At 33.3% G+C, this 16,312-nt stretch overlaps 1 protein-coding gene across 1 annotated transcript; it reads right to left on the bottom strand.

The window, feature by feature from the left end:
• Positions 1 to 1,156: 1,156 nt before the first annotated feature.
• Positions 1,157 to 3,241, bottom strand: LOC112800780 (GATA transcription factor 5). The gene is made up of 3 exons (XM_025843169.2): positions 2,594 to 3,241; positions 2,181 to 2,510; positions 1,157 to 2,108 (listed from the first exon to the last, which is right to left on the bottom strand). Exons 1-3 carry the CDS (start codon positions 2,690 to 2,692, stop codon positions 1,449 to 1,451), a joined length of 1,089 nt encoding a protein of 362 aa, XP_025698954.1. The 5' UTR covers positions 2,693 to 3,241; the 3' UTR covers positions 1,157 to 1,448.
• Between the last annotated feature and the right edge of the window lie 13,071 nt (positions 3,242 to 16,312).

Below are 16,312 nucleotides of genomic sequence, written 5' to 3'. Positions count from 1 at the left end.
TTGCTCTAATCGTATTTCTTTATTCGGTCTCTATAACTCTAGCAAACACGCATTAACCAAAAGTTATATTGATGAGGATGGTAATCAAATAGCAAATTGACTTTCGAAATTGGGAGTGAGTTGCTTCAGTTCCACTTTGAGATTATCGACGGAGGCTGTTTTGCATGCATTCAATTCAATTGTAAAACGACACCGCATCTCTAAACTTGAAATGCGGGTGAAGTAGTTAGCAATAAATAGAGCATTATGCAGGCCTGCTTTGAAATATCATTCATGTGAATTAAGGATGGGGAAGAGGGTATAGAATTCCCCACAAGAAAAGAAGGGGGCCTGAATGCAATGCAGATGTCAGGTAAGGACTTTATTGATTCAGCACAACCAAACTCCTTCTGGTAGCATTCAATATTTAAATGCGAGATACCACCTACTTAAACAAACACCACCAAATTCAGATTTCCATCCAGATAGATAGCTAACAAAGCAGGATTATGATGGTGTATCAAGCCACTATAGAGAGATTCCAAAATTTGTCATCATGTCCTTTGTTTTTATCCCCCAAGACACAGATACCTGCCTCAAATACCTCGTTATGCTCCATGTTCGATTCTTCATTTTTCCCACTTAAGAGTTAAGACCCCAAACACCAAATATAGTCTTTACTTTTCCAAGTGTACTAATTCCTTTACTACTGAAATCCCGGGATTATACTTGTAGTTATAGTGAGTATAATTTTGTTTAACAGAAAACCGTCATACCCCCTTCAAATTGTCCAAAGGATAAAGCTAACCGTGAACTACACTCCAAAGTCCAAAGTCCAAAGTAGGTAGGTATTATTATTGTGATTGTTATTAAAAGGAGGTGTTTACACTTTAGAGTGAGTGAGTCCAAATCAAGTTTGGCGTTACGAAGCCTTTTCAAGTTTGAAGTTACTTAACTAGTTGTGAGAGATTGCTGTTGGTGGGCCGTTGGATTTGCATTGCAGAGTTGAGTTGAGTCATGGAAAGTACGTTCATCTCACGACACAAGAAGACTCGTGGGGGGGTGGGGGGTTTCCTTATTTTGTTCATAAGCTTCATGCCTTTCAACGCCCACACCCCTAAACTGTTTCATTTCAAGCAAAACCACCTCATCCTCGTCATTCCATAACGTAAATTAATTTCAAATTCAAACAAAAACTTTCATATTAAAAAAAAGAAAGGAACAGGTAAAAAAAGTCTCCTAATCAGTTACAATGCCTAGCACCTAACGCACTCCAACACATGATAAGAAATGTACACTAAACTCGGGTCCCATCCAAACCGGCTCTAAAACTCTGCGCTAATTTCTTTTCCCCCTACCTAGTTCTTAACTTCTTACCCTTTTTTTTTCCCTAAAAATAAAATTAAATTAAGCATAATAATAATAATAATATATAATATATAATATATAATATATATAATAATGAATCATCAAAAACTGGGAACAACCGGAGGGGCCAAACCGGAGGTATCAACCCCACCACCTATAGTCTCCTTCTTCCGCCGCATCTCCAGAACTTTCCGGTGGTGGTTGGAGTGCAACTCGCTGGAGAACGTTGGGCTGCAAGCGGGTCTATATTCGGGTAAGAGCCGACCCGATTTGTACCGAACCCCGCACGCGTTGCAGAGCGTTTTCGCCCCGAGGGGTCCCGTTCTCCACTGTGGGGTCTTCTGGACGCCGCAATGGCTGCAGCGGCGCGGTGCCTGTGCCGGAAATCCGCCTTCCGGAGAGGCCTTCTTCTTGGGCTTCTTCGGCGGAGCGTCGGAGCTAACCTGGTCCATGGTCTGGGACAGGTTTGTGGCGTAAATTAGCAAGGGGCTGGAAGGGGAAGAAGAGGTGGAGGAGGTAGCGGTGGCAGTGGTTGAGGAGGAGTCAGTGGTGGCGAAGGAAGGTGAGGCGAGTGGCCAAACCCTGACACCGGTTCGGGTTCGCTTGCTACGCGCCTTGGCAGGAACGGGGGTGTTGAAACAAGGTTGAGGCGGAGCAGGTGGGGTTGAGGTTGGTACGGCGGCGGGGACGATGGGAGGAGAGAATTGAGAGAAGGAATCCTCGACGAAATGAGAGAGCCACTCCAAGTCTGCCACATCATCCTGTCAAAAATACAAATGAATCGTTGGTTCAACAACCAACACAATAAACAATGAGGGAGAGAGGGAAAGTACCGGAAGGTTGAGGTCTGTGGTGGGGAGAGAGGGAAAGGTCTCTTCAACGTCGTTGGTCTGTTGCGGCGAGAGTGACACGCAAGCAGAGTCTTCTCCAACTTTCTTATGCTCTTGTTCTTCTTCTTGTTGCTCTTCTTGTTGGTCTACTTGGGAGAAGTCAAGGAGTTGGTCAACGAAGAAGTCGTCGGAAGGGGCGCCATTTTGAAGTTCTTCCATGAAGGACCTCTGCGGGGATGTGGTATATTTCATACCCATCCCCATCTCTTTTCTAAAACTCGTCTTCAACGCTCCCTCCACCATGCACTCCATTTCCCTTTCTCTTTCTTCCACCTAACAATTACATACATATAACCCTTTTTCAAACACAAACGCGACGGAGAGGGAGAGTGAGAGAGAGAGAGAAGGAATAGTACCTTAATGAGAAGATGATACGAAGATAGAGGTAGAGTCGATGACGAAGAAGGGAAGGGATGAAATTGAAAGAGAAGAGGATGGGGAGTTTGGTAAAGCATTTAATGGGGGGTGAAAGCGTCTCGATATGGATTATTACTAAAAAGTGCCTCTTTCCTCTCTCTCTTTTCCCACTCCACCACACCCACACCCTTACCCTCACTCACCCTCCTCTATGACTACTACTTACTTTTCTTCTACCCCACGTATTTATACATTCAAATACGTTTTGGTATCTTTATACATAATAACTGTACATCTTCATTAAAATAAATAAAAGCTTGCGTACTCATAACCTGAAATTTCGAGCGAGGATTCCCATCTTTGTTTGCTGGCATGAACCGCACCGTATCACCAACGTCCCACCAAATTTCATTGTATTTATATTACCATTTCTAGCTTTGTAATTTTGGGCATAACTCAAAACAAGGTGGGTGATTAATATCGATAATAATAATAATAAATTAATAATACTATAACGTATCCGGTGTTGGTGTTGGTGTTACTTTCCCACCCGAAACCAAAATTCGTAAAGACCTAGGAAACCGCCATCTTCTTTTACTTTCTAACCTACAATTGGCCTTCTCTTTTCCTGAATGGGAAAAAAAAGGGCAATGGAAATTGGGCATATTTCTTTTCACTTTTCACTAATGCATAGTGGTAGTGGTTGCCCACCGTGCTCGATTGATTGCCGCACATTTTGGATTTCCCATCTTCTCAACTATCCTTTACTTTCCCGCTTGCTCTCTTCTAACTTCTAATTCCCCCAACCTATTTTTTTACTGCATTCTTTAGTATTTAATGTTTGTCTAATTTATTTTTATAGTAAATTTTAAATATTTAAAATTTATTAATTTTTATATTTTTAATATATTAATTATTTAATATTTTTTAGTCATTAGATTCTAAGTAAAATAGTATTTATATATTAAAATTAGTCATTAAAATTATTTATTAATATATTTGTATATAAAATTATAAATAGATATTGTTTAATTTATTTTTAATATATATTTATATTTTAACATTTATTTCATATCAATAATTAATTTTAATGATTGATTTTTTTAGTTTAAATCTAATATAGTTGTTTAGACGTTATAAGGGAAAAGTTTTATTTTGACCTCTAAGGTTTAAAGTCCAAATTAAAATCATTCTTAACCTTATTTTGGATTTAAAATCGTCTTCAATGTTTTATTTGATATCAAAATCATCTTTCGGACAATTATACCCTCAGTATCATCATCTCCATCGCTATTCCTTCTTCTCGTGCGTGCGTAGAGAGAGAGAAGGAGGGAGGGAGAGAAAGAGAGAGAGAGTTGCCCACGCCGTGACTCCCCCTCGCAGCACCGTAGCTAGCCCTCGCCCTCACTCTCTTCGTGTTCCTCATCGTCGTTGGAGAGGTGATGGTGGTGGTGGTCATCGTGTTCCTCTCGTTTTTCAGCATTGCTGCCGCGCTTTCCTTTCTCCTTCTCTCTTTGTCCTTTGCGGTCCAGATTCATTGCCATCACAAGCAAATTAAGATTAAGTTCTTAATTTTTTTTCATTATAATCTCTAATTTTTTAATTTTTGTTCTTGTTCTTGTTTTTTTATTGTAGTTACTTTTTTTTATTTTGAGGTTTTGATGAGAAGTTAGAGAAAGAACAATATATTTTTCTTGTATTTGACTGATCTTGATAATTAAATTTATGGATTTTTTATTCTTGTAATTAGAGATTAATTTAAAAAATTTTTATTCTTATAATTGATTCTGAATTTTGATAATTGTATTTAAGAATTTTTAGTTTTGAGTTTTATTAATGAAAAAAAAAAGAAGACGACTAATATTTGCCTGTTTTTGGTAATTAGATTTATAAATTTTTTGTTCTTGCAATTGAAAATGAATTTAAATTTTTTTTATTCTTGTTAATTAGATTTGAGTTCTGAATTTTGTTAATTAAAAAAATTAATTCAAAATAAAACTAAAGACAATTTTAATTTTAATTCTAAATCTTAAGGATCAAAACAACACTTATCCCAACATTATAACAAGGGCTTAAAATTTATTAATTTTTATATTTTTAATATATTAATTATTTAATATTTTTTAGTCATTAGATTCTAAGTAAAATAGTATTTATATATTAAAATTAATTATTAAAATTATTTATTAATATATTTGTATATAAATAGATATTGTTTAATTTATTTTTAATATATATTTATATTTTAATATTTATTTCATATCAATAATTAATTTTAATGATTGATTTTTTTAGTTTAAATCTAATATAGTTGTTTAGACATTATAAGGGATAAGTATTGTTTTGACCTCTAAGGTTTAAAGTCAAAATTAAAATCGTTCTTAACCTTATTTTGCATTTAAAATCGTCCTCAATGTTTTATTTGATATCAAAATCGGGTTTTGGACAATTATACCCTCAGTATCATCATCTCCATCGCTATTCCTTCTTCTCGTGCGCGCGCAGAGAGAGAGAGGGAGGGAGGGAGGGAGAGAAAGAGAGAGAGAGTTGCCCACACCGTGACTCCCCCTTGCAGCTCCGTAGCTAGTTCTCGCCCTCACCCTCCTCGTGTTCCTCATCGTCGTTGGGGAGGTGATGGTGGTGGTGGTCGTCGTGTTTCTCTCGTTTTTCAGCATTACTGCCGCGCTTCCCTTTCTTCTTCCCTCTTTGCCCTTCGCGGTCCAGATTCACTGTCATCACAAGCAAATTAAGATTAAGTTCTTAATTTTTCTTTTTGTTCATTATAATCTCTAATTTTTTAATTTTTGTTCTTGTTCTTGTTTTTTTATTGTAGTTGCTTTTTTTTTTATTTTGAGGTTTTGATGAGAAGTTAGAGAAAGAACAATATATTTTTTTTTGTATTTAACTGATCTTGATAATTAAATTTATAGATTTTTAGTTCTTGTAAATAGAGTTGAATTTAAAAATTTGTTATTCTTATAATTGGTTCTGAATTTTGATAATTGTATTTTTGGATTTTTATTGAGTTTTATTAATGAAAAAAAACGACTAATATTTGCCTGTTTTTGGTAATTAGATTTATAAATTTTTTGTTCTTGCAATTGAAAATAAATTTAAAAATTTTTTATTCTTGTTAATTAGATTTGAATTCTAAATTTTGTTAACTAAAAAAAATTAGTTCAAAATAAAATTAAAGATAATTTTAATTTTAATTCTAAATCTTAAGGATAAAAACAACATTTATCCCAACAAGGGCTTCCTTCATTCTCAAACCAATTCCAATTACAATTACAAAACCATTTTGCTATCTTCCCTCTATTCCCTAACCTCAATTTGGTCTCATTTAATAAAAGATAAGTTTATATTTTGTTATTAATAGGTCAGACTTAACCGGAATCATAATTGAAATTTGAAAAATTTTTTAACATCGAAAAATGTAAGAAACTTATGGTCATTATACTAGGATGATGCTAATAATTTTTGAATTTCAAATATTTCTATTCCTCCTTCAGGTTGATTTTATGGAATTTATCCTTTTATCCCAATTTGACTTTGCAATTGTATTGTCCCAAGAGGAAAAAAAAAAACTCCTTAGTTAAGACTTAAGAAGATTGTGTTTGACTTTGTATTTTGTGATGGCAATGAGTAGTCAACCAGAAAATGAAATAATTATATACATGCCACATACACTCAATGGCATATAAATTTACATGTAAGAAAAGCCAAAACGGACCTAAGTTTTCAAAGGTAACACAGTCTAACAGATAATTTTCTACCTCCCCGACCCTCAAATTTGGAGGGCTTTTAATTAACAACGGTAAGGATGGAGTGGCTTCCATGCAATGCCATTTGGACTTAATAATAAGCCGGGGAACATGTAATTTTCATAAGATGCCATGCCTATTCAATGCCACATTAAAGGAGAGAGAGCTGAAGGTTTAAACTTTGAACTTGTAGCGTGGGACGATCTTGTAATAAGAAACTAGTATAAAATTTTGTCGATAATGCTACGTGGTGTTCAAAAATAATATAATAATAGGACACGATTGTGTGCATTGTATGAGAAACTAAACCGCGGCTCCCATGGGCAAAAATAAACAAAAATGAGTAGTATCTGTGTATTTCTCTAATAATAAGAAAGTGTGTGTTGAATTCCGAGAATACCCTCCTACTGTGTGTATGATGATGAAGAGGTTTGAGTTTGGATTTGGGACATGGCATGCCTTAGAAGCAAAGTGAGTAAAAGTGATCGGAAGCAATGACACCAAATCAGCTTTTGTCGCTCAGTAACCCAACTGACATTATTCCTCACCCACACTCGCCCGCCTTCCAATTTAATCTAATCTAAACTCCTCCAATTACTACTCATCATTTTTGTACTTTTTATACACACCAAAAACAATATTAACGCTCTCAAAGTTTTTATTTCTATACTAAAATTGTGAATATGAATTTAAATTTTTTTTAGTTAATATGATAAATCTTTAACCAATAATATCAAACTCTTTTTTATCATTATTTTATTAAACATATTGTTGGTTAAATATTTTTCGACCACGTGAATGAATTAAAGGGTAAATTCAAAGAGAGGTGTATCGATGATAAAGGTTTCAATTTATTTAAAACTATCAAAAGATGAAGCCAATAGATTGAAGGATCGAAATCAAGGACAAACTATGTGAAAGTGGTAGTTACTTGAGCCTGTATTTGGCGAAAATAATTACTTCGTGATTGTTTAAAAGTGACATTTGGCAGTATAAGATTGGTCAAACTAATTTATAAATAAACAAAGTTCGAAAGGAACAAGGGTTAAAATTTTTTTTCAGAAAACACTCTTGCATTCTCATATTTTTAGTGACTTTCTGAGTTTGCTTTAGAACTTTCTTTTCTGTAGAATTCCTTCCATATTTTACATTTTTTTATTTTTTTCTACAAATTTATGTTCATTTCATTTCGCAAAGTCCTTTTTTCTTTTTTTTTCTCTTTAATATTTTTACATTATATTTGAATTCAAAGTCTTTTAATCATGTTGAAGGCATTTTATTTCTTATTTTAAATTTAAGGTTATTTACTTTGCTTTCTTTATTCTTTTCATTCTAGAATCTTTTCAATTTTATTTTTCACTTCAAGTTCTTTTTTTTTCTTATTTAGTTCATGGTCTGTTTAAGAATAAACATGCATCATATTGCATTTGTTTAAAATTATTTGAGTCTGTATAATTATTTGGTTTGCCTAATTAATATTTTGTTAATTGCTAATTACACTACTTGTCATAATTGTTATCTTCGTGTGATTGTTTGACTGTCGGTCTGATTACTTACGATTGTAACTTGGAGAAGTTTTACCGTGCTTACGAACGTTTTCAGCATAGTATGCTGATTTTGCGTGACAATGTAAAAGATTGACACGTGGGGTGGGAATGGTTGTGAGACGGATTTCGGACAGCTTTAGAAGATCATAAATTCCTCGAAATTGTCAATCTTTTTTCTTATCAAGATCTAGTCTTTTGAGCCAAGCCAAAAAATTTGCATTTTTTAAAGAAAATTTTCGGGTTGTTTCGACAAGGACAGGTGTGATCGACAAAGCGGACAATAAAGAGATCTTGTTTAATTAAGAAGTCTTAGTTTTCACTGCTAGAAAAGTAATGGAAAACTTTCTTGGCTTGTTCAGAAGAATTCAAAGGAAAAGGAAACAATAGAGTTCATTCTTGACTGAGAAAGGAAATAGAGTTTTCTTGTCATTTGAAGTGTCTTTTGGATCTTCAATGATGGTATCCCCATCAGTGAAGAGGATTTCAGGCTTGCATGTTAGAAAGGTTTTGTGATTTCTTTTGGTCCATCGCGATTTTCAATTTATTTACCTTTTGCTTTTGCGAGGGATGAAACTATTGAAGGAGTAGCACTCTTGCATTCTCATATTTTCAGTGACTTTCTGAATTTGCTTTAGAACTTCCTTTTCTGTAGAGTTCCTTTCATGTTTTACATTTTTTAATTTTTTTTCTACAAATTTACGTTCATTTCGCAAAGTCCTTTTTTCTTTTTTTTTTCTTTAATATTTCTGCATTATATTTGAATTCAAAGTCTTTTAATCATGTTGAAGGCATTTTATTTCTTATTTTAAATTTAAGGTTATTTACTTTGCTTTCTTTATTTTTTTCATTCTAGAATCTTTTCAATTTTACTCTTCACTTCAAGTTCTTTTTTTTTCTTATTTAGTTCATGGCCTGTTTAAGAATAAACATGCATCATATTGCATTTGTTTAAAATTATTTATGTCTGTATAATTATTTGGTTTGCCTAATTAATATTTTGTTAATTGCTAATTGCACTACTTGTCATAATTGTTATCTTCGTGTGATTGTTTGACTGTCGGTCTGATTACTTACGATTGTAACTTGGAGAAGTTCTACCGTGCTTACGAACGTTTTCAGCATAGTATGCTGATTTTGCGTGGCAATGTAAAAGATTGACACGTGGGGTGGGAATGGTTGTGAGACGAAATTCGGACAGCTTTAGAAGATCATAAATTCTTCGAAATTGTCAATCTTTTTTCTTATCAGGATCTAGTCTTTTGAGCCAAGCCAGAAAATTTGCATTTTTTAAAGAAAATTTTCGGGTTGTTTCGACAAGGACAGGTGTGATCGACAAAGCGGACAATAAAGAGATCTTATTTGATTAAGAAGTCTTAGTTTTCACTGCTAGAAAAGTAATGAAAAATTTTCTTGGCTTGTTCAGAAGAACTCAAAGGAAAAGGAAACAATAGAGTTCGTTCTTGACTGAGAAAGGAAATAGAGTTTTTTTGTCATTTGAAGTGTCTTTTGGGTCTTCAATGATGGTATCCCCGTCAGTGAAGAGGATTTCAGGCTCGCATGTTGGAAAGGTTTTGTGATTTCTTTTGGTCCATCGCGATTTTCAATCTATTTACCTTTTGCTTTTGCCAGGGATGAAACTATTGAAGGAGTAGCTTCAATGTTTATATACAAATATGAAAAAAAGAAAATTAAACGTTAAGTTTGATAATAGCAAAAATTATACGTTAAAAAACCCTAACAATTTAAAAAAAAATGAAAAATGTTACTTGATTTCTGAGAATGAGAAATTGAAAGAAAAACTAGTTGTTGTAATGAGAAAAGAAGAGAGATATACCAGTAAACGAAGAAAAAACGTGAAGATAGAAGTCTGAGAAGCTTAACAATAGTAAAAATAGAGTCAAGAGATGGAGAGAGTAGTTTTGGAAGATGAACAAGTTTTGAGAAAATGGTAAATGTTTGAAAAAAAAGGAGTATTTTTTGGTAAATTTATAGTCCTCCAAAACTGAAATGCAATTAATTAGTGGCGTACGTAATGCACACAATTAATGAGATCGTGCTCGTTAAGATGGTTGTGAATAGAAGTGGCAAGCGGGAAAGCCCGCCCCGCCTAGTGAGGTGGTCCTAGAATCTCATCCCACCCCGCCTAACTGCGGGCTGGCGGGTTGACGGGCTAAGCCCGCCAAAACTTTTTTTTTTTACTATTAACTACTACATAATATATATAATTTCACAATCATATTAATAAATTTATAATTTCTAAAGGCAAAAAAATTATACTTTTTATATTCATAAACATTAAAATCTTTGTAATTATAAATATCTAATAAACATAATTATAAACCAAGTTTTCATCCAAAACATAAGTATAAATATTCTCTCCAAAGCAAAATAAATATAATTTAAAACATAATTATAAATATTGTCTCCAAAGTAACATAAACATAATCCAAACCACTCAATTTTTATCTTTATAATCTTGTAAGTTAGGTTGGGGGAAGTTAGATTTTGGTTAAAAAATTGTAAAAATACCCCCTCATTAAAAAAATACTAAACCCGGTGAGAAAGCCCGCCCGTCCCGCTAGAGCCCGCAGTTTAAACGGTACAGGTTAGACGGGGTTTTCTATTTGGTGGTCTCAATTTTTCAATCCGACCCGCCTTTTTTGGCGAATTACGCGAACCGGCCCGACGAATTTAGACCCGTTTGCCACCCCTAGTTGTGAAGCATAGGAACGGACTTTCCTTTTCTTTTATTATTATTACTAATATTAGTTAAAATTTATTTAGGATTACTTATTTTTATTTTTTTGTGGAGATATCAATGAAAATAATAATTTTAGGGGGTAATTTGTTAGTCAAATATTTGTTGATCGACTGAATCGATTAAAGGGTAAATCCAAAGAGAGGTACATGGATGATAAAGACTTCGATTTATTCGAAGCTGTCGAAGGATGAAAACAATAGATTGATGAATTGAAATCGAGGACAAACTATGTAAAAGTAGAAGTTACTTGGGTCTGTATTTAGCAGGAGCAGTTACTTCGTGATTGTTTAGAAGTGATATTTGACAACGTAAAATTGGTCAAACTAACCTAGCTATGAATAAATAAGGGTTGGAAGGAACAAGTGTTAGAATTCTTCTTTAAAAAACACTCTTACACTCTCATATTTTCCGTGACTCTTGAATTTATTTTAGAGATTTTTTTTTTAGAATTCCTTTCATCTTTTATATTTCTTTACTTTTTTTCTTGCAAATTTACTTTCCTTTCACAGAGTCTTTTTTTCTTTTCTTCTTTTAATATTTCTATATTATATTTGAATTTAAAATTATTTGATCATATCAAAAATATTTTATTGCTTATTTTAAATTTTCTTTCTATTCTAAAAATTTTTTATTTTACTCTTTATTTTAAGTTTTTTTTGTTTGTCTAAATTAAAAAATAAAATTTTTAGTGTACAATTGAAAATTGATACTCATAAAAAAGGTAAATTTTGTTCCCAAATAGTAAATATCGAATCAACTATAATTTACTAAATATCGGTATAGCACATAAATTAAATTATTTAATTTTTTATATATAACTTCTTTAATTCATTATTATATTTTGGTGGTGTTCTTTAATTTACCTAGTATCTACCATACACCCAGTGTCGTCTTTGAACCTTTCGGCAATTGTAGCCGTCCGCAACTGCATTGATCCATTTAACTACCATTACAATAAAGTATTACCATTTTAACCTTAAATACAACCGGCAACAACGAGGCGTTTACATTTTCATAAGACTATTTAAAACTGAAATCTAACAGTGATCGCAAAACATATATTACAAATGAAATTAACCTGTTGTGCCACGTATGTATTCATGCAATTGTTACTTATTTTGGGTTGAATGGTAACGTACTTATATGAGCACAATAACTTGATTCTCAAATTATTACAAACATAATAACTCAGTAAAATAAAAAAAGAGTCCAAACAATTAAAATTATTTTATTAAGTATATATTAGTTATTGTTAAAATAATTATATAATTTTAGATATAATAAATATGTAATTATAAATATTATATATATGAAATTATAAATATTATATTATATAATTGTTATTTTAGTTTCCAACATTTGAATCGAATTTTAATTTGGTTCCTAATGTTTTAAACATCTTATTTCAGTTCAAAAATTTTTTAAACAGGTTTCATGTGGTCCTACCATTAAAATTGACTCTAATAGTTAACAGAATAATTAATGGGTTGTCTATGAAAGGATATCTGCCAAATACAATTCAAGGATCAAAAAGTAAGAAAGAAGATAATTAATGGGTTGTCTATGGAGATTGGTGATGGAAGAGGAACTCGGTTCTGAAGGATGTATGGCTGCATGGAGGGTCCCTGAAAGATCTATTTTCGAGGCTCTTCTCAGTTTCAAACCAAACACGATACGTTATAAGGGATTGTGGGTTCTAAGACGGGTTAGAGTGGAGATGGAACTTCCAATGGAGGCGAGAGCTATTCCAATGGGAGTTGGACTTAGTGAACCAGATGCATGAAATTTTAAGACTAGTTAGACTTGCATATGACAGAGAGGATAGAGTTGTGTGGAAATTTGATAAACAAGGTGTATTTTTTACTAATTCCTTTATGCATGCGTTGTAAGTGGAAATGCTTCCGGAAGATATAGTGAGTTACAGCTTTACTAAGATAGTTTGGAAAGGTCTAGTGTCACCAAGAGTTGAATTGTTTGTTTGGTTTGTTTTGATTGGAAAGGTCAATACGAAGGAGAGACTGAGTCGGTTGGGAGTGGTTAACCAGGAAGATGTTGCATGTGTGTTATCTAACCAATGTGTTGAATATGGTCACCACTTATTTTTTGGTTGTGATTTTTCTTGGCAGGTTTGGTGTGCATGGATGTCTTTTGTTGGAAAGCAATCGTCGTGCTAAGGGACGCTAAAGGAACATTTTCAAAGTTGGACTGAGCTATCAACTAGTAAGCAGGAGCGCAAGAGGTGGATGGTATGTTTCTGTGTGATTATCTAAAATATTTGGCTAGAAAGGAATAGAAGGATCTTTCAGAATAAAGGAAAAGGGGTTAACGATGTTGTCCATCAATCCTTCATGAACTATAAGGAGTGGTTAGGTGTGGATCCCTTTTATTGTTGATGGCAATGACGAAGATTTTTCTGATCCTATTAGTGTTCTTTGAGTAGCTTACTTCTTTTGGCTGGTGATTTTTCTGTTTGTTGTCTCGTTTGCTCCACTTGTTGTGTTGAGCTCTTCCTTTAAAAGAAAACTTTACAGAATGAGTGACGTGGACGTTAATAACATTACTAGTTAAGTCATATTTTCTTCCATGTCTTAGAAAAATATAACCAAAACCTTCTTGTAATACTTTTATCAATACTTCAAAATTAAAGGATAAACTTTTATATTAGTGATTGTTCATGGATTAATTTTATTTACATACTGAAATCGAATGCTATTGGCTCTCCAATATTGTTTGTGTCAAATTAGGATTCAACCTAAACGTTGAGGACCAAAATAAGACTTTATCCTATATTGTATAAGATAACTTTAGATATTATCTTTCTAATATTATCGTAACTTAATCCAAGAACAAGCATTTTTTCCTTTATAAGTACTTCTATTATACAACTAGTCAACAGTGTTTTTTATAGACAAAGTTTGGAAGAGAGATTGAGACGGATAGACTAAGACTAAATTAAATCTCTATATTGTGTTTAATTTGGTCTTTGTATTGTGTTTGGTGTAAAGTGTACAAGATTAAGTTATGTCTCAATATCCTATTTAATTTAAAATAATACAGAAATTGAAATAAACAAAATTGCTTAAATACCTCTCTCTTCTTTTCTCTTTTCTCTTTTCTCTTTTCTCTTTTCCTCCTCAAATTTCTTCTTCTGGACATTGCCTTATCTCTTTAAAATTTTTAACTCTATAAATAGCACCACAAAAAATACGCTAAATACCGTCGCATTTAGCAACTGCTATTATCATCGGCTTTAGCGGCGGCTTTTGAGTTGGAAACAAGCTAGATTTAGTTTTCCGAATTAGTTACCATCGGATTTTATGTTCAGACATTAAATCCGATAGTAATTAGTGGTGCAAAATCTTATTTCAATGGCGCCAACTTTTTCAGCGGATCTTCCGTCGAATTCGGCTGCCAGTATATCGTTTTAGTGAAACGCTGCGTTTACCCAATTTACCGTAAAAAAAATTTGCCAGCAAATTCGATGCTAAAATTCGAACGCGAACCCCTCCTCTTCATTTCTGCAAACTAACTCACCCTCTCTCTCTCTTCTCTTGTTTTCTCTCTTCTACCCTGATGTTGTTGGCATTGCCACCACCAGTTGGAGTTTCTGCTGCTGTCGGTCATTGTTCGAGCCGTCGAAAATGCCGCTGTTGTTCACGTTCGTGGCCACTGCCGTCAATATTGGTGATGTTGTCTCCATCACTCCAGCCATCATCAAAGGCAATTTTGGCATATTTTTTAAGATTTTTATGTGAGTTTAGGATTTTATTAAGTAGTTTATGAAATTATTAATTAAATTAGTGTAATAAAGCTTGTGATTAGGATTTGGTATAGTTTTTATTTTTTCAGATTTTTTTGTGAGGTTAGGGTTTTGTTAGGTATTTTATCACATTATTGACTAAATTAGTGCAGTGAAGTTTGTGATTAGGATTCGATTTAGTTTTTTTAGTTTTTTTTTCATATTTTTTGTGAGTTTAGGATTTTGTTAGATATTTTAATATCAAACTATTGATTAAATTAGTGTAACAAAATTTGTGATTAGGTTTTGTTATATTAATTTAAGAAAAATAGAAATTAAATTAAGTTAGGTTAAGTAGGGTGAGATTAATAGTGCTCGAGCTATTGGAAAAATTTGTTTAGTTTGTTGAATAAGTTTTACCTTGTGAATTTATTAAGTTTTTTTTTTATTAGGATGGTGCTATTTCTCTGAGGTCAATTAGAGCTTGCTTCTTCTGTATTATGTGCATCCGTGTTACAGGTAGATTTTCTATCTCTAAATATAATTAATTGTTTAAGTTTTTGTTAGACTTTCTTTTTCTAGGATAGCATTTTAGGACAGAATTGGGGGAAGGTCGTGTAGAGGCGCCTTCTTGAAATTCTTGTTTGCTGGAATTGTAGAGTTATAAGGGTTTGCGCACTAGAACGGTTAGGATTTGATGTGTTATTAAATTCATGTTTGTTCTAATTTATACCTGCAACTGTTTTCTCTATAAAAATTGTTACATTTATTTGGTGGATATCTCTGAATTAAGGAAAAATTCTGTCAAAATTTTGTTTTCATTGTTTAAAACATGTTTGGTTAGTGAGAAAACGATAAGCGAATTTGGTTGGACATTCTAATTATAGGAGACACCCTGCCAAATTTTTCAAAAATTTCAATAAGATGTGTTGTTAAATGAATTCTAGGGTGTTTGTTGCAAGATAATTCTAAGTCATCATTTATGGAGATATGATAGGGACAACAATGGCCGAAGGGGGGTTTAAAACCTAAATTCTTTGAGGAGGTTGACGCATTTGTTGCGTATGTCTTCAATATGGAATCGTTTAGGTCTCAAAGGGTATTTAGGTGTCCATGCTATAAATGTTGGCTGACTAAGTGGTTAAGACCTTTGGATATAACACTTCACCTCTAGCATAATGGGTTCAAGGATGAGTATTATTATATGTGAACGGAACAAAGAGAAGTAGATGAGCAGGGAGTTAATCAGTCTGCCTTGAATTTCAATATGGCTGGGGGTTGATCAACGAGGGTCCGAGTGGTTAGAGAACCAATCATGGAAGAAATGAATTGGGAGGGTAACCAAGAGAGATATAACAAGATAGTGTTTGATGTAATAGGTGTTACTGATAAAGAAGATGTTGAACAAGAGCCTAACTCAGAGACAAAGAGCTTTTATTATTTATTAGAATCTGCCATGAAACCCTTGTACGAAGGGTTTGTTCATTCGAAATTGTCTATATGTGCTAGAATGATTAGTATTAAGTATGAATCAAATCACACTCAAGAGTCTTTTGATAAGTGGGCCACCCTTTGCAATAACATAGTACCTGTCGGGACTAGTGGCATCCCCCGGAGCTAGTAGGAAGCAAAAAAGTCAGTTTTAAATCAAGTCTAAATTTGGTGAAAATGGATTTTTGTTTGAATGGTTGTATGCTGTATTACATGGGGAATGTAGATCTAACTGCTTGTGGATTTTGTGATGCACCAAGATTTCAAGTCGAGAGAGAACGAATTGGTAGACAGCGATTAAAGAGAATTTCAAACAAACAGATGCACTACTTGTCCTTAATCTTTAGGCTAAAACGGTTGTATGCATCGATGAGTTCGACCATCACATAACCTGATATAGTAACAACTAAGATAGT

This window comes from Arachis hypogaea, chromosome 5 (genome assembly GCF_003086295.3).
Source record: "Arachis hypogaea cultivar Tifrunner chromosome 5, arahy.Tifrunner.gnm2.J5K5, whole genome shotgun sequence".
Classification (NCBI taxonomy): Eukaryota; Viridiplantae; Streptophyta; class Magnoliopsida; order Fabales; family Fabaceae; genus Arachis; species Arachis hypogaea.
Note: the sequence above shows the minus strand (reverse complement) of the source record. Positions and strands in the feature narration are given on the sequence as shown.